Here is a 23,322-nt window from a genome sequence, read left to right as displayed (position 1 = left end):
GTTGGCACCTGCAATCTTTCTGTATCATATGAGCATTCTGGTTACACATCTATATCTGAGACACTGAAGGGCTGTTTCAGCAAGGCAGGAGGCGTCTATCCTAGAGAGAGGAGGGTGTTGCCGTTCTTCATTTCCTCACAAAGTGAGGGAAAGGAGAGGAGGAGGAGTAGGAGGGGAAAGATAAAATTATTGTCTTAATGAGATCATTTCTGGAGAACTGGGAGATGGCAGCAATACATGGGTCAAATAGCAAATTAGACTTTAGGCCAGTTTTGTTTGATTATTCTCCCATGCAAAGAAAACAACGTTGCTTTCCTCTGTTGCTGTTTGCTGTCCTTAACAAGCCCTGAGTTTGCTAATCCTGTCCAGCAGCTAAGCACCCACCAGCTGCTCAGTCACTGTCCCCCTAGCCCTACAGAGAGAGATGGGAGAAAACTGGAAGAGCCAAAAGGAGGAAAAAGTCATGGATCAAGATAGCAGCAGTTTAATTAAAATGAAGGATGGAGGAGGTGGGGGGGAAAGCAAGTGACGCAAAGACAATCACTCACCACCTCCCACAAGCAGACTGATGCCTAACCAGTCTCCAAGCAACAGCTACTTTAGAAAGATTCTCTTCCAGTTTTATTAGCGTGCATGATATTTACATGGCGTGGAACGTCCCTTTGGTGTGCGGGGGTCACTGTCATACTTCTGTTCCTTCACAGCCTCTGGATGGGCAGGGTGAGAAACAGAGATGGCCTTGATGCTGTGTAAGCACTTCTTAGCAATGGCTAGAACATAGATGTGTTATCGGCACTGTGTTAGTCACAAACCTAGGAAGTTAGTTAGTAAAGTCCATCTGAGCCTGACAGCGTAATGGGGAAACAATAAGTTACGGAAGTGGTAGAGAGAGAGTAGATAAAAGAACAAATACTGAACTCTGTCCTACATGTGTTAGCATTAGTAAAGCAAAAGAGCTGGAGGCTAGTCAAACATTTAAATATTTGCTAAATTCAGTGTATGAGAATTTCTATCCATGCAGACAATGATATGGTCATTGTGTTTGGAATGAAAAGTGCATACATTTAGTTTGATTCTTCAAGTGGTGGAATTACTCAGAGGCTGCAGATAAGAAAAATCGATAAAAAATACGAAATGTTAAAAAATAATAAAAAAAGAGAAATAGGAAGAAAGCGTGAGTGACCAAAAGCTTCTAGGCTAAGGCAGAGATGAATGATAAATGCTGTTAAATATCATAACTTGTATGTTCTAGCATTTCTATTAGCACTGTTTGATGAAGAGAGGAAAAACATTTCCATCATTTTGGAGTATGTTCCATAACTTTGTTTCTTTTTCTCCTTGGCAGATGGATGCCTTCTAGCCAATCGGTGAGTCCTGCTGCTGCCTCATGTCTGGCAGCATCTCTGAATGATCACATGACTCTTGATATGGATGCAGTCCTGTCAGACTTTGTTCGGTCCACAGGGGCAGAGCCAGGTCTGGCCAGAGACTTACTAGAAGGTAAGCTTTCAGGACACAACTATTTCCAATGCCTGCCACTTTCTTAAAGCAAGAACCAGTAATAGAAAGAAACTCTAGTCTCTGTTGACAGACATTTTTTAGTATTTTGGTTAGTAAGCCAACTCTTGTAGTCAGTTGACCATAGACATCATCAAAGTAGGTGTTTTTGGCAAAAACCTTGAAAAGTTCTTAGTATGTTAAATTGCTTGTTTTAACTTACTGACAATCATTCCCCAGGGAATAGGATCGTAGGCTTTAGCTTAGGTTCGTAATTTTTAGCTGTCTGAAAGCAGTTTTAAATGTTTTGAGTCACTGGCCAAAGCAGTTGAGCCTGAAATGGTTGTACTGTAGACAAACCGGAGATGTTTTGGGGTCCAATATATGTGCCTAATTCCAGCTTGATGGAATGGGAGTCCAATGGCTGCTGTGTTTAAAACATCTAAGAGACTATCAGAAAAATAGCTGCGTCTTTTTAGTTATTTCATTGTAGCCTTAAGTTAGAAGCTTAAAAGCGGAAGAATATCTTTGATTTTGAAAGCATCTCCTTTCTTTGACTTTTGGTGAAAATCACCTGCATCTCTCTATCTAGTAGACAATTAGTAAAATCCCTGCAGTTTTTTTTTTTCTTTTGAGCTTTGTATTGAGTACAGTTACTTGTCTGACCAAAACGTTCTGCTTACTTTGTCTGACACGAATTCCAGGAAGTGTCCATTCTTGATTTGGAATGAAGGTAGAGATAGAAAAAGGTGTTCTCATTCAGTGGTTCCACTCAGAATCACAAAATTGCAGGGGTTGAAAGGGTCTTCAGTAGGTTGAGTCCAACCTCCCTCCCAAAGTAGGTTCTCCACAATAGGTTGCACAGGTAGGCATTCAGATGAGTCTTGCATATCTCCATAGAAGGAGGCTCTGTAACCTCTCTAGACAACCTATTTCAGTGCTCCATCACACTGTAAAGATTCTTCTGCATGTTTGTATGGAACTTCCTACATTCCAGCTTTAGGCTGGACTTCTTGTCCTATGCTGTGTATCACTGAGAAGAACCTGGCCTTTCCGTTTGCCTCCCACCTCTCTTCAGATATTTACAAACATTAATCAGATCTCCCTCCCTCAGCCTTCTTTTCCTCAGACTGAACAGACCCAGGTTACTCAGCTTTTCCTCATATGGGAGATGATAAAGGGCCCTCTGCTGGACTCCTTCTAGGAGATTTCTGTCTTTTTGGAGAGCCCAGAACTGGAAACAGTATTCTAAATATGGCCTCATCAGGCAGAGTAGAAGGGGAGGATCACCTCCCTTGACCTGCTGGCCACGCTCTTTTTAATGCACCCCAGAATCCCATTGGCCTTCTTGGTCACCAGGGCACACTGCTGGCTACAGCCAACCTGTTGTCGTCCACCAGAACACCCAGGTCCTTTTCCACAGAACTCCTCTTCAGCAGGTCATTCCCTAACCTGTACTGATACATGCACCCCCAAGTGCAAGACTCTACACTTGGTTTCTTAAACCTCATCTGGTTCCTCCCTGCCCAGCTCTCCAGCCTGTCCCAGGTCTTGTTGAATGGTAGCACAACCTTCTGGTGTGTCAGCCACTCCTCCCAGCTTAGTATCATCAGCAAACTTGCTGAGGGTGGACTTTATCCCTTCATCCAGGTCACTGAAGTTGGGCAAGATTGGACCCACTGCTGGTGACGTGACTAGTTCCTTCAGTTTGTTTGTTTTTTAAACATAAAAATAAAAAGTCCTGAATTGATTCTAGCTTGTGTATGTTTGGCTCTTCTTGACAGCTATTAGTATCATGGAATAAAAAGTAGTATAATCAGTTTCTGTTAAGTTTTTGGCAAGTGAAACATGCAGAGCTGGAAGCCTTGATTTTGTATTTTCTCTATCATTCAAAAGAATGTATAAAGAATTCCTTTGGTTATGTGAGTATATACCTTTCTAGTGTTGCATACAGAACAAAGTTTGCCTTTTGGCAGTCACATTATTTATACTGTTGCTTGTATCTTTGGCTATGCTTTAGTATAGTACGAGGAGCTTGTGGTCAATACATGCTTGCTCTGACATTTCAAGATAACAAATTCTAATATTCTGTGTAGTTGTTTAACTGATAAGGAGCTCACATTTCACAGGCTCAAAAGCATTTGTTCAGTTCTTTGAGAATTTTGCTATGCACATCTGAAAATAGATGTAAATGCAGACTTTAAAAGCTGCATCAAAAGTAAAAAATTGGCTTTGGTTTTCTTAGTTCTACATAAGAAATTAAAATCAATTTCATGGTACTACAGTGTCTTTTAAATACATTTGTGAAAGTCCCACAGCTGTCTAATCAGCTATTCATTGGTGGTTAAAATTGCAATAATAATTGCTTAGTTGATATTTTTCCAATGAATAATGTTTCATTTCTATTTACTTAGTCTGAACGGCCAGTTCTGGGCTGCTTGCTGTTTTGTATTCACGTGGTAAAGCTGTGGGAACTTAAAAATGTACAGACTTAAAGAATAGTCAAGGAAAGATGTGGAGGCGGAAGGGGCTTAACACTTAACAACACATGCAGGTACACTATAATATGTCATCTGTCTTGCTTTTTAGGGTTTCTTGAGTTTTTGGACGTTTTAAAGATCCTTTGTTCCATTACAGTTTATTCTCATATATTGGTAGATTTATAAGCAGCACAGCTTTCCTTCTGAAGAAAGCTTTTAAAACTTGAGATTACAGTCTGATAGGTCATAGAGCCATGTGTCATGAGCAATTCACTGATTTTTTGTTTTTCATTTGACTGTATATTAGAATTGAAAAAATAAGATTATTTTCCAGCATGGCTCTGGGAAAATATCTGTTTTCAGTGCCTGGGTAGCATACACCTTTATGTCATTGACCCACAGAGTTTTGATTAATCCTGTTTTGTCTTTAAGATGAGGATTGGTGGGGGACTTCTTAATTCTCCCCTTCTTTGTAGCAGTATCAATATTTTTTTTCTGCTCACTGTGTGCCATCATGCCTGAGCAGTAGCTGAGTGAGCTATTTCTGGGCTGAATTCTGCAGGTGATCTGTCTCCACATCAGAACCTGTATTCCATCAGGAACTGCAGTACTTGTCAAACATAATAGTTGCTGGCAGTGTCTAGTGCAGAGAACAATTCATGCTTGTTTTTGATTGCTTTGTTCCTCTTGGTACCTTCCTATATGTTTTTTGTTGAAGGGCTTTTTCTTCCTCAGCACTTCTGGCATTCGTTGCCTGAATGCTGCTGTGTACCACTTAGGCTATTTTTATCATTCTTTTTAATTAAGAGAACAGCTTTTTACTTACAGTACTAAAATTCATAGTTGCTATTATGGGTGAATTATTAAAATGGGAAGCACATTTCTGTTAGCTTGGTCATGACTACAAGACTTTTCAATGCTCCTTCTTGTTGGTCAAGCCTCCAGGGAGGCTTCTTGGTTGACAGCACTTTACACCTTCTCTGGTCTTGCAGAGACGTTGAAGTAAACATCCAATGAGAATTAACTTCTGAGAGCCTGAACATCAAATAGGTGTCTTCAGAATCATGGCATCTCCAAGACATCATAAATCCTGATGCTTAGTAATTAGGAGGCGAGCAAAGAACAAGGAATATGTCCCTGTGGAAGTAAGGGACACCAGAAACTATTTACTGTCTGTACCAGATAGTAAAAAACCAAAACAAAACAAAAAAAAAACCCCACAGGTTGAGGAGAGTGTGAGCGCAACATCTGTCAGCAAATTACAGAGTAGGTAGAATGGCTGTGGCAGTTGCTTGGCTTTCTGAGCAGCATTTGACTCTGGAGACCTGGAAACTGGATCTGATGCTATACATTGTGATGGTTTAGGCATTGGTTGTGCTTGAAGCAGATCATTTCATATCAAAAATATCTCATACGGACCTGAGTTCTTTGCTCTTGTGTGATTATGAAGACCTCAAACACGTGTGTGTATGTGGAATGCAAACACACAAAAGTTTATTCAGTGAACTTATCTGAAAGCAATAGCTTTTCCAGTACTGTAAATGTCATGCGAACAGCCTTTCACGAAATTCCTTGAGACAGAGGCTTTCTTTTGGACTGACTGTACACTAAAGCACAGAGTGAACATTTACATCTTTTTTAAGTTTAAAATCACTTCATAAAATAGCATTCAAATCCCTCAATGCATCTTGGGGACCAAGTCCGTATTGTCGTTTCTTTTGCCAGTTCTTTTCCATTGTGTCTTCTTCCAAAATACATTTTTTCTAATTTTAAATTTAGGCTTGCTGGTATTACTGTCCTGTCTTTCATGAGGATATTACTAATTAACAAAACTGGATGGCTGAAGGACAAGCAAATACTATTTAAATTTGACCCAGTTTGGAATAGACAGGGACAGCTTGTTCTATATTACTATAAAAGAGTTTTTTCATTAAATTGAAACATAAAACCAATTGTATTTTCATTATATTAGCCTTATTTTTGAAAATTAGAAAACCAGAAAAGCATTGTATTCTATTGAATCCACCTAATGTGTAATGTTGTAGCATCTGTGAGTTACATGTTTCTACTCAGTCTTCCTTACTTGGAAGATCTGTTGCTGCTTCCTACAGGTCAGTACCACTATTTCAGGTGCCTGGTTTTGGTACAGGCTTTCCTTTCCTCCATTGTATTTTTCAGTGGTTAGTGTTTAATTGCTGAAAATATATAGTGAGCTTTAAATCTCATTCAAAATACGCTCTTCATACACTTTTACAGTGGTAAAACTGATTCTACTTAAACGGTAGCAGTAGCTTTGTTTTGAGAATAATAGTGTTCAATATTGATTTTAATAGCTAACCAGGAGCACGCGCTTGCCTTTATGAAAAGAAGAGTAAGTTAAAGCATTGTTATGGCTGTCTGGTCTAAAGCTCTAATGATGTCCTTCTGTAGTCACAGACTTTCTGTATAGGCATGGGTAAGCGTGGAGGTTGCTAAGAGATCAGGTAACAGGTTAGTTTTCAGACAGCAGGAGGTATGCAGGCAGTGATCACGTGATTAGTAAGGAGGATAAGGGATTAGACAGGATGAGATGTATTGAAATGCCAGTACTATAGACAACATCAGGTGAAGGAGATCTGTGAAATTCAGTGTATGTAATAATGATGGAAAGAAGAAAGAAATTAAACTGCAGCAATAATATATATTTAAGTGAGAAGCTGTATGTACTTATGTAAGTGGTTTTGTTCGTTTATATGACTGTGTTCAGCCTTTATTTGCATAAACAACAGTATCTTTGCTTTGCTTTTTCTGCTTGACTGTTTATTTGTGTCATATTTAACCATTACATAGAAATAATTGATATCTATTTCCGGATTTCTGTGGAACTTAATTGAGGTGTGTGTAGTTCAGCATTAATAAGAATCAGGAGATTGGCTGAGTTATGGAATGTGTGTGTTCAAGGGGACTGACCCATGGAGGTTAAGAGAAGCAGTAGAAAGATGTTTCCTTCTGAGAACAGCAGAATTAAAAGAAAAAACAACAATAACAAAAAACAAAAAAAACCAACAACAAAACAAAACAAAAAAACCACAACATAATTGGTGGGGAAATTTACAGTGTTGTCATATGATTGTACAAAACCATCTCTCCCAAAATAGCTTCTTATTCTTTCCCTCAGGCAGTTCCTTTTATAGTTCTCTTGTGGAAGACTTGGCAAAGGAAGAAGAAACTGAGTAGCTATCAATGTCTTATTCCACAGAGATCAAAATTGTCATTTCCAGCTGTCTGTTCATCTTGAGTGACTTTGCAATCAAGCAGGAAATGGGAAAAAATTGTGTCCTTGCTATGCTATTATTTGAGAGTTTGAACAAAAATTAAACTCATTTTAAAACATGTGGTGTAATACTAGCCTGGTTTTACACCCAAGTTTTTCAGAAAGAGTGAAGCTGATCTAGAATTCCTTTCCTTTGCCTGTCATTATCCATGTTAATCTGCATTGTGCCAAATAGGAAGAGTTGATTTCATTTAAAGTCAGCTTGTGCGTTGTTCTGTTAGCAGAATGGACATCCTCAGGTGGAAAAGAAGATAATGGTAAACTTTCTATCTTAAATGATTATCCGGTTGAGGGAAGGTGTTTTTTGTTTTGGTTTGTTTTTTTTTAATTAATCTGTTCTGTTAATTGTTCACTGGTCACTCTATGTTGATAAGAACTAAGAATCTGTTAATTGTCTGGAAAATCAGAGGCTGTTTTCTATTTCTCCAGATGCCTTTCTATATTAGTCATCTTTTTTCTCTTAGTTTTAATAAATACAGGAGATGGTGTCCAGTGAAAGAGAAGTAACTGAAGAGGTAAAAGAGTTTTTGCAGTTGGAAGGGGTGTTCCTTAGCTTTTTCTCATCGTATTTATTTTTACATAGCTTATAATTCTGAATTGTACCTGCAGTCCAAATTCTAAACATTTGGAGAGAGTCCTGTGAAAAAAAGTCTATGAAATAGTGAGGATAAAAGGCCAGAACTTGCTGAGTTCAGAATAGTTCTTCTAACTTTACCAGCACATACAGCTAGACACATGTTCCATTAAAGAGTTGAGGTTGTCATGGTTCAGCTGAAACGCGTACATAAGGGCTCCTGAGTAGCTTTCATCAAGATACTGGAACGACTGAACGGTGTTGTTTGTTAATAATCTTCACTTCTGGTCCTAAATCTCTAAATGAGATTGATGATCTTATATAATTATGATGATCTCATATAATTATTGGCTATTATGAGCCTGTCAGCCAGCAGCATCACACAAAACACGGAGACCTACATGTGTTCCAGGAGGAGTCCGGTCTGTCACAAAATGCACCAGCCACATTCAGCTTTTAATTTCCATTGTGCCAAAGGTGAACGCTTTCCACTTCCCTTATGCATCAGGAACACATAAATTAACATCAAATCTGGACATAACTAATTGAGGCTGATAGGAAAAAGAAGAATTTTAAAGGGTTTCCTCTGTTTTAGGGAGTTCAGTCGGTTCACAGGCTTCAGGCCTTACTGCGTTCTCTTGTGAAATGGGGTACTGATGTAACTCCAGGAACAGATATGATTCTATAAGAGCTTTAAATTGATTGATCTTGGGCTATGTCTTTGTTTATAAGGAGCACCTGATGGTAGGACTTTCTCATTTTTCCTCTCAGCCTTGCAGCCAACATTTTCAGCTAAGAACTCTTTTCTGCCTTCTTGGAAGGAAGGCAGTAGTGTAGAGATCAAAGCTGTTTTACTTTCTGCTGTGCATAATGGCTCAAAATCTAAGCTGAAAGATGGCACAGAGCATAGATGGAGTAAGAGTCCTGGACTTTGTTTTTAGAAATAAGTTATACACCCTGCCAAACACCAGATTTGTGTCTGGTGCTTTGTAAATTTCTGCGGCTGTACGTCCTTGCAGGTAGATTTCATCCCCACAGGGAAAGGGCTGCCTGAACTGAGCATTCTTGCTGAAAACTCTGTTGCTGTTTAACTGCTTTGTTACCGAGCCACTGTGCAGTCTTGTGTAAAATGCAGGGTCAGTGTAATAGGCTAAATGAGGAGATGATGTTCCTTCCACCTAACAGCTGCTACTTCGTATTTGTGGCACAGCTGCTATTCTAAGAACACCTTTGTATACGGCAGTATGGAATATTTGAGTCACAAGGCAGTGACTCTACACTAGTTTTTGAAGGAGTGAAAATGTAGGATTTGTTTGCCAGCAAGACTTCTGTCCTGCAGACAGGGAGACTTTATTTGGTTGGCTTTTTAATTATTATAATTATTTTTCAGTTTTTTGAATTTTTGATGTAGGTTTAGTTCTGCAGAAGCTTTGCATTATCTTTAGCAACACTTGATTGTGATTTGTTTTCTGTGACTTGTAAAATGTACATGCAATGGTAGTAAAATATGTAAGACATGCTGGCAAAAGCATTCGGATTTATACTGTTACACTACTTCTTCAGTAGTCTTTGTTTTCGGAAAGGTATTGCATTTGCATGCTATTTTCATTAAGAATGAAAAAATGACATTGAAAGTAAAGTAGCTGGGCAAATATTGCCTTCTATTAGAATAGTTTAAAATTCTGAAAGATGTGTTCGTTTTAGTTATACTGTCATTTTGCCAAAATACTTATTTTCCCATTGTATTTGTCATTTTGAATAATTATGTCCTCTCTTCCTCTTAACTTAGTTTCCTGTTCAGCATCGTTGTCCTCTCTAACCTCTCTGTTCCCCTTTTGCATCATTTTTTTTCCCTCCATGTTTTTGGTCCTGTTCAACTTCAAGCTGCAGTTCCTGTCCTTCTTAAAATACCCTTTGCTGAAGTACTGTATATGTGTATTGTTGCACACTGACCTTTGCTGTGGTCCTCACTACTTAGAGCTCTCTTAGTTCTCTGTCTAAGGTTGCATCCTTTCTGGCATGCTGTTTGTCACTAAATCAGGAATTGCTGGTGACCTTTTAAATGTTCTTTTTAACATATTGGAGTAGGTGGATTTGTGAAGGTTGTGAGTGTGGCTTTGTAATTGCATGCTTGCTATTCCTGCTGATTAATGATGAATGTCCCTAATTGTATGATGTCTATTGTTAACAATTGAAAGAAGATGAATTTGTTAACTGTTGCAGTGCTGCTAATCTATGCTGTTTTAGCAAAAACAGAGACATTAAAAAAAACACTAAATCCTAAATAAACAGCATGTTGCTCAGGTCTTGCTGCATAAGTGTTATGAGTGTTATCAGCCTGAAAAATACAGAATCTAGTAACAGTACAGCCAGTGTGGGCTGCCTGAGGTGTGCCTGAGTTTTGTTGTTAAGGAGTGTGAGACGTGATCTGACAAAGCGCGTGCTCAACTCTGAGCAAGCGAGGATTACTCATGTTGAGGTCTCTTCCACTGAGAGGTCTGTTCTCCTGTTGGCTAGAGAGGGACAGTGTGAGGTGATGGAACCCAACTGAGGGACAGTGTGTCTTACTGTGGTTGGCGTACTGGAGAGCAGCATGAGGACATTTCACCTCCTGAAAAGGGGAATGCTGAAACATTGCAATAAATTCAAACAAATGTGCAGCAGTGGATGGGTGCAGAAGGCCGTGTGTTCTACAGATACAAATAATAGAAAACAAACCGAGAACACATGCAAGAGAGAAAAGAGTTGTATCCATGTCTGTTTGCTGTGCACTTTCAAGGTGTTTATCAACTGTGCATTTTTGTTCAGGAAGGAGCAGTTGTAAATGTTTTTTTCCAAAAGCTGATGCTCTAAGTGAGAATGATTTCTCTGTTTAAGTTTGTTCTAAATGCACAGGGGATGGTTTCCAGGCCCCCAGTCTGCTCTCAGACTGTCCTGAGCAGATGTCCTTTTTTTTTTTTTTTTTTTTGTTTGGCAGGCAAAAACTGGGACTTGACAGCAGCTTTAAGTGACTATGAGCAGCTCCGGCAGGTGCACACCGCCAACCTGCCGCAGGTGTTCAATGAGGGCAAGTACTGCAAGCAGCCCGAGCCCGAGCAGCCTCCTCAGGTGACAAAGGCCGAGCGGCCCTGCCTGCAGCGGCAGGATGACATCGCTCAAGGTAAGAGCTCTTCTCTGGGGCTTCTGGGGAGCAGCTTTCTAGGTGGTCTGCTTGTGAGTTTTGTGTGTCTGCAGGGAGGTTGAAATCACTGGCAGCCAGCCTGTGATCCACGTCACTGTGACAGGCTTTGCAGAGATGCTATGCATTGCATTTTTCAGCTGTCACAGGCTTTGCCTCAGCTCTACAAGTTGTTTGTTTGTTTTTAATGAGCAATTCAAGTACAGAAATACACTATTCCTAGGCAGTCCTGTGGTACAAAAGGGAATTAGAGGGTGTCAGAGACCACTACTGTATGTAGTGCTTCAGGTAGTACTTTTATACTACATGAGACACAAAAAAGCTGTTTTTTTAATAAATAATCCATATTTCTGCCTTTGCATTCTTTTTCGTAGTATTTGATTAGGATGTATGAAATCTATGAATAAATTTCAGCTTTTAATTTTTGATCCCTTATGGCTCCCCTGAAGAAAGAACATCCCTTCTCAAGTCTCACAAAATAGAAATTGAAACCTTCAGAACTAAAATGAGTCATGTACCTCAGGCAGCAGATTTGCAGTACAGCATCACAAGCATTAGGATTTACTTTTTTTGCATGCAATTCTGTTTCAAGTTTTCACTCTCTTGCTTGGATTGTTGAAATGCATTTCTTTTTCATGTTAATTATCAAGGAACTGTAGTTACCACTAAGGTTAATTTGCAGCTCTGACAGCTTCTCAAGTAGGAAAGCAACAGCAGTAGCGTGGTGATTTCAGCAGAGCTTTCTATGCAGTTGGAACAGAAAGCCTTCCCTTTTCCTGCCAGCTCATCCCTTCTATCAGACGGGAAACATCATCAGTGCTCACAAGTATCAGTGAAGCTCTATTTTAAATGGATAACTTCCACCAGTAGAAAAGGAACTGCATTGCTTCTTATGACTCCTGAGAGCATGAAATACAGATAAAGGGACGAAGAGTAGCACACTGTAGTTGGTAAAACTGTTGCTTTCATCCTTATTAGGATCCAACTCACTGTAAAAATCCATATTAGTATACTACCAAGTTTACACTGAAATGTCTGTCTGATGGTTTTGTCTCTGCAGTGGGTTCTGTGGTATAAGTCTGGCTAAAAGTTATGTTGCATGGGTAACTGAAATCCTTCCTGACCTCTTCACGATCAGAGAGCTATTGCTTACTAAAGCTCTGAAACTGATGTAGGCAGTTTCAGTTATGTCAGACGAGAACAAGAGGCATATTACAGTTGGTCTTTGTTTAAAAAATGAAGTTGCTTTCAGAGATATAACTATTTCAGTTCCCTTTAAAATTGTTACCTGTAACATTTTATCAACGTCAACAGATCTAACCCTTTTGGTATTACTGAACTCCTGGTACGCACAGTTTTTCTCAATTTTTGTAACTTTCCCGTATTCTAAGTTCAAAAATATATCAGTTTGAACTGAATGATTTATGGTTTTTAACACTTGCAGAGTATTATTGATTAATTTTTCTCTTACCTGTTTGCTAATACCAAGGACATGTACAGAAAAGTAAAATGACATGGTAGTAATTTGTTCTGTTCTTAAGATTCTAATGCTTATTTTGCTTTGTCAGTCCATTATTGACTGTTTTGTTTATGGCATTTGTCAACAGAGAAATGAAATCTATCATTTTAGTTAAAACAATACATACTTCTATACCAGACTTGCTATTGTCATTGCTTGTTTTGAACTGTGGATTGATCCTTGGATCAGGATTTTAAAAAATGCTTGTGCCTAAAAAATGAGTTTGTCTGAATTTCATCACAGTGATGATAAAATTGTGTCCAGGTGGATTGCTCTGAAATTAAACACTACGGCATTCGATATGGAGTGATTGCAGAAAGCTGTATCTTTTGATTCACAAGTCAACCTAATTTAAGAGTTCAAAGCAATAATTGATCATTGTAAGTCCACCAGTAATTGTTTCTTGTAATGCATCTTTAGAAACATAAGAATAACTTTTGAACTTCTTGAAAATAAAACGCTTTTCTTTCATGCCATTTCTTTACTATTAATCTGTTTTGAAAGAAGGAGAGTGCAGTTCATCTATAATTTGCCATAGGGAATCCATAATGAGAACTAAGCAATCATTCAGTATGGAGAAATAAACCCCCAAGAAGCAGAATACATTCCAAAGTGAAAAGACATTCACCAGACTGTCGATGTTGGATGCTTTTCAGTGTATTCTTACAGTCTATAATCTCTTTGGCTTCTCTACAGAAAAGCGGCTTTCCAGAGGCATTTCTCATGCCAGCTCAGCCATAGTCTCTCTTGCTCGATCACATGTAGCAAATGAATGCAGCAATGAACAATTTCCTTTGGAGATGCCCATCTACACATTCCAGCTACCAGACCTTAGTGTGTACAGCGAAGATTTCAGAAGCTTCATTGAACGTGACTTAATTGAGCAGGCAACAATGGTTGCTTTGGAGCAAGCAGGTGGGTATGGACTTCAGATGGCAGTGGTTGGGTTATCTGATATTTTGCTGTTTTTAATGATGCTTCATTTTTGGAATTTGGGTGTCTTGCACAGGAAAAAAAAAATCCCGGAGGAAATACTGTGCTTTGCAGAATGATGCATGCCCTCATCCTCTCTTAAAACTTTATATACTGTCAAATTTGTCTAATAATTCAAAGATAATGTAGAAGGAAGGAATGGAAGACTGATGGAGGAGTCATTTTGGTGCTTCTAATGCTTGTGAGGAAGTGTCATTGCAGTTAACAATTGCAAACTAACAAAGGAAACCTCTTCAAGATCTGTTGCAGCTTGAGAATATTTTTTAAATATGCAACTTGTACATTGATTATTGTTTTTGTAATAAGAAACTGAAGATTGTGAAAGTAATAGTTCATTACTAACATGAAAAGTTATTTTTTATATTAATTCATATTTATTAGTAGTTTAACATTTTAAGTTAAAGTTTTAATTTCGATAGATATGGAGAAACATATTTGAAATTATTATCTTTATCTGATGAAACAGAAAGTTTATTAATGAACCATGAAATTAACCCATCTGTATGGGCTCAGTGTACTGAGATATTGACTTAAAGGTTGTGTGTCTAAATAAGCCTAAGCCTGGAAGAGTGAAACTTGCAGAGACCACAGATCAGAGAGTGGATGTGCATGGTGTACTTCAGGGAGTGGAAGATACAGGGACAGATGTATTGGTCCAAAAAATAAATCTCATATGGAAGGGTGTGGTAGGACTGAGATACCAGCGTGGATGTAGCTTGCATGCTAGGAAATGGAAGAATGGGCTTTACTAATACAGAACAAAAGGAGATAGAAAACGTAGAGTTAGGGTGCTGGTCTGGAGCCAGCAGTCAATGCTGGTTTGCCTCAAAACCTTAGACTCTAAAATGCAGTTCAGGATTTGCTTCGTAAGCAGCTCAGTTATTTAATGCAGAAAAGATGAGTAAGGAGGTAGAGAGCAGCAGTCCTATCTCTCATTCACGTGTGTCCAAAATCATTGCAAGTGGCAAAAAGACATGCTTACAGGATTATACCATGGAAACCTGCTTAGAATTTCCTGCTTCTGAGTATTCCTTTCAGACCTCTCTGACAGTTAGAATTAATCATTTATTCATTTCTTCATGTTACTTGAATCAGGGCAATACCTTGACTCACACTAGGAAAGCTAATTTGCTTTTTAATAAAATATTACGGCAGTGGAAACAACCAGTAACTGTTTTGTTCCTGGCACTTCTCTTAGTGAAGACTGCTGGTCCCCCCATTACTACTTGCTTTGTGAAGGTTTCTTTGTGCCTGGGGCCCCTGGTATCTGAAGAGGAGGCTGTCATGACCCTAAAACTTTCTGGAGAAAGAATTCTTCAGTTGAAATGAGTTTAACAGATCAAACAGCAGATACTTAATTTAAAAAAAAAACAAAAAAACAAACAAAAAAAACCCTCAAAACAAAAAACAAAGCACACCTGTGTTTTCATGTCAAGTGTTGTCATATAAAGTGACCTGTTGTCTGACCACAAATGCTCAGTTTCCCTGTATTGCCTGCCATTGTACACGTGTTGTCTGAAATGAGAAGCATGAATTAATAGGTGTCACTTAGCATCACACGTTTTATTGTCTCTGACCAACAGAGGGCCCAGTTTGACTGCACTTTAGTCAGTGACATCAAAACATTGGTGGATAAGATGTATTCCCTGCAAACGACTGTGATCTTATTTTAACAAGAGCAAGAGGAAGATTGTCGTTTCAGTAGCTGAGATACTGTTAAGGGAGGAGAGATGTGTGTGCTTGAGTTCTGGTTTAAGGGCATAAATTTCAATAGGAGGAGGAAAAGAAAAAAAAAAAAAAGCTGATTAGGCAAGAGAAGGAGCAGCAGATTACTGCTAAAAAAAAAACCAAGAACACCATAGATTGGGGGTGCAAAAATGCTAAAAAAAAAAAAAAAAAAAAAAAGGCTGTAGCACATTTTGTTTGACATCCCCAAATGAGATGGATGTCTTTAAAAGGTTTTAAATTCTGTTTCTACATATTTAAGCACTTGCTACCATTATATCTTTAGGTGAAAGGATGTTCAGTTTGCTTCCTACCTGTAGAGAAACTCCTGTTTCACTCAAAAATTCTGTCAGATCATAAACAGAAGACCCAGATTAAGACAGCATTCCTTGGTCTCTCTCTGCTACTGCAGTGTGTCTGTTCCTATTTGTGTGATTGCCTTCTGAATTTCTCCTAGACATTTAGAGTTCATCAATGTGTACAATTTATATACTCATAAAAGCATTTGAGGCTTTTGTGCATCTCGTAACCCCAGCTGCTCATTATTGCCTGGAATGAGGTCAGTGTGCAGGGTATGTGCAGACTGAGGGCTCTTGTAGCAATCAGTGTAGTTCTGCAAGGGAGGATGGCTCAGGTTGTGATAATCTTAAATGAGATCTGGGTGAAAGGAATTACATAATTCTAAGCATTTTACTGCAGCAGGTTGATTTCTGTTACCATGCTTCTGCTGTGTGCAGTTAAGGTGTAGCCTGACAGAGAAGCTGTTTGGCTGCAGGGGAGGTACCGGCAGCACCCAAACTGCTGTGCTGATGGGCTCTCAAATACATCACGTGGGCAGCAGAACAGCTACAAAAAGTGCTCTAAACACAGTGGGGTTTTTTTATTGCTTTCCTTAAACATAACTCAGTATAACAACTAAACCTGAACCTGAAAACTAATTTTTATGAAGCATATAATGCAGCTGCATATTTTTGCCTGTGTTTCACACTCCTGAAAACAAATCCCTAAAGTTATGAAAATGTTTGATTTCAGACTGTTAAAAATTAAGCTTTGATTTTAAAAGAAATGTAAATAAATGCATTTGAGACAATAGGAGCGTTTTCCTAGCTAAGATTTTTTAACAGACTTTCAAGTACATGTCAGGTGCTGGAGTCACAACCATCAGAATTACAAGAAAATGATACTCATTTCCTCTTTTCTGGAATACATTTCCTCTCTGGAATACATGTTTATGTAATTCGGTTCTAGTATGAACAGCAAGTATTTTCTCACACTAAAATGGAATGCAGTAATGTCGTTGAAAAACACATCTCTGATTATGAAATAAGCTGGTAAACTGAGCAGGAGCTCTCTGCTGGGTATGTGTAGCCAGTTGTACGTAGTTGTACACTTCTGTGCCATCTCAGTTTATGACTTTGGATTTGCATTCTGGTTGGTACATCAGTATTGCTGGTGCATCAGCCCAAAAAGAAGCATTTACTTGGTCAGTTTTACTTCTACAGTTATTTCTACATGCACAGCTCAGTATTACATTTCAAGAACGTCAGTGTATGTGAGTGGTTTTGTAGATGGGCAGTTTTCTGGAAGTACAGTCTACTGGAGAAGTGAAAGAAAGGCTCTTTTCAGCCTTCTTTCCTTAAGCACATGTCAGCAAACTGCCTATTAAGGTATCATTGTAACATTGTTGGTTCTTTTTCTAATTTAAATCTGACAGTTTCAAATAGCCTTCAACATTACATATCATCACCGTGTGACTCTACACAGTACTCACCTTCCTTTAGTACCCATTATGTCATTTTAATGGATGCTTTCTTTTCAGGTCGTTTGAACTGGTGGTCCACAGTGTGTACAAGCTGCAAACGTCTTCTTCCCTTGGCCACAACAGGTGATGGAAACTGCCTCCTGCATGCTGCCTCTTTAGGTAAGGAAGAATGTGTGCATGGAGTCTTCTGCCAGAAATATTTATGAGTTTGCTCTGTGCCTAGTGAAAGCTCAGAAACAAATGGAATGCAAAGAATTCCATTAGAAGTCTGGTTCTGGAGCAATACATTCTTCAAACTTCACTTGGAGAATTGATTGTTGTAGGCATTCTTGAGGGATGAAGGTGTAAATTTTGTGAGGTGATATCACAAGTATAATTGGAACAATATCAAAAAACCCTTTCCATAAACAGCAGTGTGCATTTTCCTTACATATGGGGGATTGTCCTCACTGTGGGCAAGGAGTTCTGTTTGTTGTCCTCTGGCTTGTGTTAAACAGTTCTACTCATTCCTTCAAGATTTCAACTATATGGAAAACAGACTTTGGAGTGAATTAAAAATTGGACAAATTGTGGCTACTCAGCCTTGAGAAGGGAAAGCTTCGGGGAGAGCTGAGAATGGCATTTCAATGCCTGAAGGGGGGCTTTGAGAAGGAGAGGGAACAGACTGTTTCGTGGTATCTGTTGTCATAGGACAAATAGAAATGGTTTCAAACTCAAAGAGAGAAGATTCAGACTGGGTCCGAGCAAGAAGTTTTTCACTGTATGGGTTATGACATACTGGCACAGGTTGCCCAGAGAGATGAGGTATGCCTCGTCCCTGGTGACATTCAGGGTCAGGCTGCATGGGGCTCTGAGCACTTGATCTAGCTGCAGGTGACACTGTTCACTGCAGGGGAGTTGGATTGGGTGACCTTTAAAGATCCCTTCCAATTCAAAGCATTCCATGATTCTATGAAAAGTAGTTTCCAGTTAATTAATCATTAATACAAGATCTGTGAAGCCTTTTTTCAAATTATATCAAATAAATAGAAACCTGTGAATCCAAAAGTCTTTGTTGTTTGCTCCGTATCATAACTATCATGAGGAAGGTTCTTCTGTTGTTCCCATCGCTAAAATCTTGTACCAGCAGACCTCCAAAAAGCAATTTTGTGACAAACATTAGGATTTTTAATCATTTTGAAGGGACTGTTCTTTTTGAAAATAATAGTAAAAAGATACATATATGTATTATTTTTTCCAAGGATCCTTTTTATCTTTGCCTACTCTATTTTTTGCTTAGAGGAATTGTATATTATTTACAAAAAATGCTGGAAGTATTTTGACTTGCAAAATTTGAAATATACATATTTAATGCCAGCAGCTGATAATATAACTGAAACTTGGATGTCTGTGGGCATGTGTCTCAAAGAGTGTTCTTTTGTCATGGTTACTGCTTGACTCTCCGAAGATCTGTGAACTGTCTGAAAAGGAGCTTGAAAGCCTGTGGCTGGTTGTATTTTTAGACTTCCAATCATCTTGAATGCTTTTTGTTTGGATGTTGAAGCCAAAAGAAATTGGCCATCATGCTGTGTAAGAGTGGACGCCTGTGGGCGTCAGAATCATCATCTGTGATGCACAGAAGAGCCTGCGGTTGTCATTAGTATTCTTGTGTCTGCAAGCTCTGCTGGCAGCTGGAACTAGTAACTAGAAGTAACCTGTGTGTTGAATATTCCATTGCTTGCAGCACAGTTTGTTACCTGCGAGCACATACTGAAACAGCTCACATCCTTGTCATTCTTTGGGCCAACTTTAAGCTTTGTTAAAATTCCCTTTGATTGTTCACTGCTTTATCTGTATGTTGACCCTTTTAGAAGGAAACATTAGAAATAATGAGTAGATTTCTTGCCAAGAAAAGTCTTAAATAATGTATAAGCTATGTTGCTTTTGCTCGTAGGACAATATTAATTATATTGGTACTTGTTATATCTGTTTTAATGTAGTTTCTTTAAAATTGAGTGCCTTCTTGTGATACTGTAGGAATGTGGGGATTTCATGACCGGGATCTTGTTCTGCGGAAGGCGCTCTACACTATGATGAGAAGTGGAGCTGAAAGGGAAGCACTGAAAAGAAGGTGGAGATGGCAACAGACCCAGCAGAATAAGGAGGTCTGTATGGTCTAAAGGCAACCTTGTTAGCATAGAAAGAACAATTCTGAACTTTGTGAAAGTTTCATTTGCTATCAGATTCCTTCTTTTTCCATTCTGCACTGGGGAGAGAGATTTGTATTCAGAATTTGAACCTCAGAATGAAATGTATTTGTAGCTTTGTGGGCATAACTATGCACGGTTAGTTCTTACAGTTAGTGTCTTAGATCTTCCTAGTAAATTAATATTCTTTTCATCTGAATAAGAATGTTGAACTATTAATGTATCATGTAAGAAGCTCAAAAGTTAATTGCATATTCTACTACAGAGCTCTGCTCAGATTGTTTTACCAGCATAACTACAAATGTGTTTCATTCTCTCCCATAGTCAGGTTTAGTGTATACAGAAGAAGAATGGGAGCGGGAGTGGAATGAACTGCTTAAGCTGGCGTCAAGTGAGCCTCGCACGCATTTCAGCAAAAATGGAGGCACTGGTGGTGGGTGAGTGCAGAGTATGTGTATCTTGCAGTGCATTTGTTCCAAAGTATAAGACTATCAACCAGCCTTAATGCAAGAGCTTTCGTTTTTCTTTCTAGTTTTTGTAATGAAGAATATTTAGGTTTGTGTACTCAGTTCGTTTTTTCCTCTAGCTACTGACTCCCCCGAAGAAAACTGTATGTGAAAAGTAAGTTGGCAAAGCATAAAACATAATGAAGAAATAAAATGTTCAAAAAAATATTTTTTACGTACAATATATTCTTTATGTACAGTTCAAACTGTATTTGAAATTATATTGCATTTTCCTTTTAAATTTGTGATACCGGGGATAGGGAAATCTAATGCAGAAGGAAGATGATGATCAAATCATCAGCCATAATTGTTTTCAGTTTCTTCTATTTTAATTTTTTTTTAATTGATTGGTTTTAATTTTACTTCTCAGTTTGTTTTCCATGTTTGTAGATATTTTTCTGTTTATATGCTTTAGTCTTCTAATGCAGTTCAATTCACATTTCTCTTAAACTTGGCCATTTACCACTAGTTTTCCCAGCTTCTGTCTTTAATTCTGCAAACTTCATGTAGTTTATAGTTTCACTATATTCCAGTCAGAGATGTCATGAAATGTTGCATTTGGCAGACTTTACCTTTATTTCCCAGACAGTTCAAAAGGCAATACCACACACTGTTGTATAGAGAACAAATTTAAATTGTTTTTCCATGGTTCACATTTCTTTTTCAAATTGGAAAGAAGTAAGGATAAATACGGAGCAGTTCATTTTTCCTTTAAAAGAATCATGCAATGCATCCAGTGTTCAAAATAACAGAGACTCTGCAAAGAAAAAGAAACATCAAAACAGTATTTTTGAGATGGAGTTTATTACATTCTCTACTTTAGGTACTATATTAAGAGAGCTTGCAGGTTAGTCTTTGAATTATAGATGAAGCATTCTCCTTTGGTGTCAGGATTAGCAAAAGCATCAGAAGTTGTATGTGCTTCAAAAGAATTCAGTGACAAGCTTAGGAATTATGCTGCTTCATTCACCTACAAATTTTAATATATTTCTGAGATTGAAGTACGTGTAAAGGTGACCAGCAACTGTCACTAAACTTTCACAGATTTCTGTTCTGAGAATATGTTCTTTCTGAGGCTTGAATGTTGGAGAAGTAGATGAAGGGAACACTGAAAAACTTTGCTCCTGCCTTTTTGTTCCCAACATGTAAAATCCTTCAAGCAAATCAACTTCAAATCAACTGTGAAGCAAAGTCTGATTTTGAAGTGGATTTGCACATCCTTCTGTAAATGTTTTTTTTTTAAAAATAGATTATTGTAATTGTTTCATTTCTGTGAAGCAAAATGTATTTTGAAACATACTTTGAAAGTGGATGATACTCATTTTTAGACATGCATGTCAGCTTCTGGCTTGCTGTCTTATATGATGTTGGCATCTTGTTAAAAAAAGTCAGGTGATTTTAAATGGGTAAGAAGAGAGGAAAGGTTTCTGTAGTCTTTCCATGTGTCATTAGAATTTTGTTTACTGCAGCAACACCAGAATGTTCCAAAGGTAGTATCTCTCAGCTATATGTAATTTGGGTTTTCAGACTTGGTTAGGTACTCAGAGTAATTCAAGAAAATATCCAAACTGCTGCATCCATCAAAGACCCTCATCTTGCAGAGGATTTAGTTTGGATCTTTTTTTATAAAGGTAATACCTAAAAACAAGTATTATTTTATATGTTTGTCTGTTACAGGAGTGCTGTTCCTTTCTCACTATTTCATATATTTCAGTATATGGAACAGTTAACAGATGCAAATAGAAGAAGGTTCAGTATTGCAAATAGTGCATCTTTTATACTAGCTTATGTTTCTTACGACTAATGAATGCTTTATCAAGCTTGTTTGTCCCTGAGAAAAAAGTTTTGAGATTTTATAGAGTAAGAAATAAAAAGCAGAACTTGAGATATAATTTTTAATCCCCTTTGGTTAATGCAGTATTGTGGGTCTGATCCAAACCATTATGGTACATATTGGAAAAAAATGCTTTTATCTGTGTTACCTTTTTGGGGGAGTGAATTATCCCAATACGTTTACCAGTCAGTGATGTACTCCAAGCAAGCAGTCACTAGCACATGCTCTTCTACATTGTTTCCCTCTTGTTGCTGTCAAAAGTTTTGTAAGCTTTTCCATAAAAAAATGTTTAAAACAAACCTAGCAATTGCATTTCACTGTATGGAAGAAAAAGGCTTTTTGAAGTTCTTACAGATAGAGAAAATAAGACTATTCAGATGAATAAGATAACAAATAGCTTAAGGAATTTAAGAATCTTAGTCGATAAATTGTATTATATGATTGTGCTTCCCTATTTGTTGGAGTAAATTTGGTCTGAAACAAGTTTATTGCAGGCATTAAAACCTTGTGAGAGAAGACTTCATCTCTTTCCCCTGCATAGGTGGTGGTATAGAATTCTTCCTGTTAGGTTCAGTATGAAGACAGTGATTGTTTTTGGTATGTAGTGACTGTTTAGTAACTTATTTGAGGGATGATGTTCCTCAAATACACTGCTGTAGTTGGCCAGCTGAGGTCCAGTGTGTAATGAAGTTTATCTCCTCGTTGATGTAGATGTTTCTCCAACTTGGTTGTCTTTTCTTTTGTTTGGGTTTGGTGGCCAAGGGCATCCCATCCCAGTGGGGGAGCAGTCATGACTCAAGTACCACATTGTGTAGATATGGCATTTAAGGACATGTTTTTTGGACGTGGTGGTGATGGGTTGATGGCTGGACTTGATGATTGAGGTCTTTCCAGCCTTTATGATTCTGTATACATGGTGGTTTAAATACAACTGTGTGGTTGAATTTGTATTTCTGACTCGTGATACTGTTGAGAATAGATGTTTAGACTGTAGATGAATTTCACAGGTGCTCATTTGCTTTGTAATTTCTGGTGAAAATATGACAAATCTTGCTGTATATTCTGTGAGTCTTGTCTGATACTCCTTTCACATCCAGGTATCTTTTCTAGTAGGCAGTCTGTTATTCTCTTTCTTTTCTTTCATTGCTTGTGCCTTTCAGACATCAGATGATGACTAGAGCAGAAACTGCCTCAAGTATCATGGATAGGATTGAGATAGCTCAATCTCTTTTTCTTTTTTTTTTTAATTGCACCATACTGTGTGTACTTGTATTTGTCAGATTCTTTTAGAAGGTAATTATTCTTTTTGTCCACCTTTAAAATTTGGGACAATTTTGGACGCAAAACATTGTATTGTCAAACTGTAAAATGTTACCAGTCAGTACCCTTATCTGGAAGAAATAGATGCTGGAAGGCATTTCCATACTTCTGATGAGTAAAGAAAACGAGTTTAATAGATTTTGTCCCATGATGTCTGATAAACATAGTGGTATCAAAAATTTGAAAAGAGAAAAAAAAACCAACAAAGGCAGAAAACTCTTCAAGTGCCCTAATTGGCTTCCAGTTACATTTTATGTCAGTTTTTAAGAATTCCTTCCAAGAACAGCACTTTTTTGTCCTCATTTTAACGTACTTGCTCACTGTGAAGCTGATTGGGTGTTAATCCTATTTAGACCCATGGAATACTCCTGAATAAACCATATATTTTAATCTGCAAATGAAATATGACCTGTCTACTCTACTTACTCCAGCTAG

The 23,322-nt window shown here is 38.0% G+C and overlaps 1 protein-coding gene across 2 annotated transcripts in view; it reads left to right on the top strand.

The window, feature by feature from the left end:
- Window positions 1–1,349: 1,349 nt before the first annotated feature.
- Window positions 1,350–23,322, top strand: part of OTUD7A (OTU deubiquitinase 7A) — a gene marked incomplete at both ends in the record, with an annotated part of 34,401 nt that continues 12,428 nt past the window's right edge. The window contains 6 exons of one of the 2 annotated variants that reach the window (XM_079541140.1): window positions 1,350–1,500; window positions 10,842–11,024; window positions 13,258–13,476; window positions 17,099–17,200; window positions 19,058–19,185; window positions 19,552–19,664. In XM_079541140.1, the coding sequence (XP_079397266.1) occupies window positions 1,350–1,500; window positions 10,842–11,024; window positions 13,258–13,476; window positions 17,099–17,200; window positions 19,058–19,185; window positions 19,552–19,664 (896 nt within the window). The remainder of the gene's footprint in view (window positions 1,501–10,841; window positions 11,025–13,257; window positions 13,477–17,098; window positions 17,201–19,057; window positions 19,186–19,551; window positions 19,665–23,322) is intronic. The other variant, XM_079541141.1, reaches the window with a different exon arrangement.

The sequence above is a fragment of the Tetrao urogallus genome (assembly GCF_951394365.1).
Source record: "Tetrao urogallus genome assembly, chromosome: 11".
Lineage (NCBI taxonomy): Eukaryota > Metazoa > Chordata > Aves > Galliformes > Phasianidae > Tetrao > Tetrao urogallus.
Note: the sequence above shows the minus strand (reverse complement) of the source record. Positions and strands in the feature narration are given on the sequence as shown.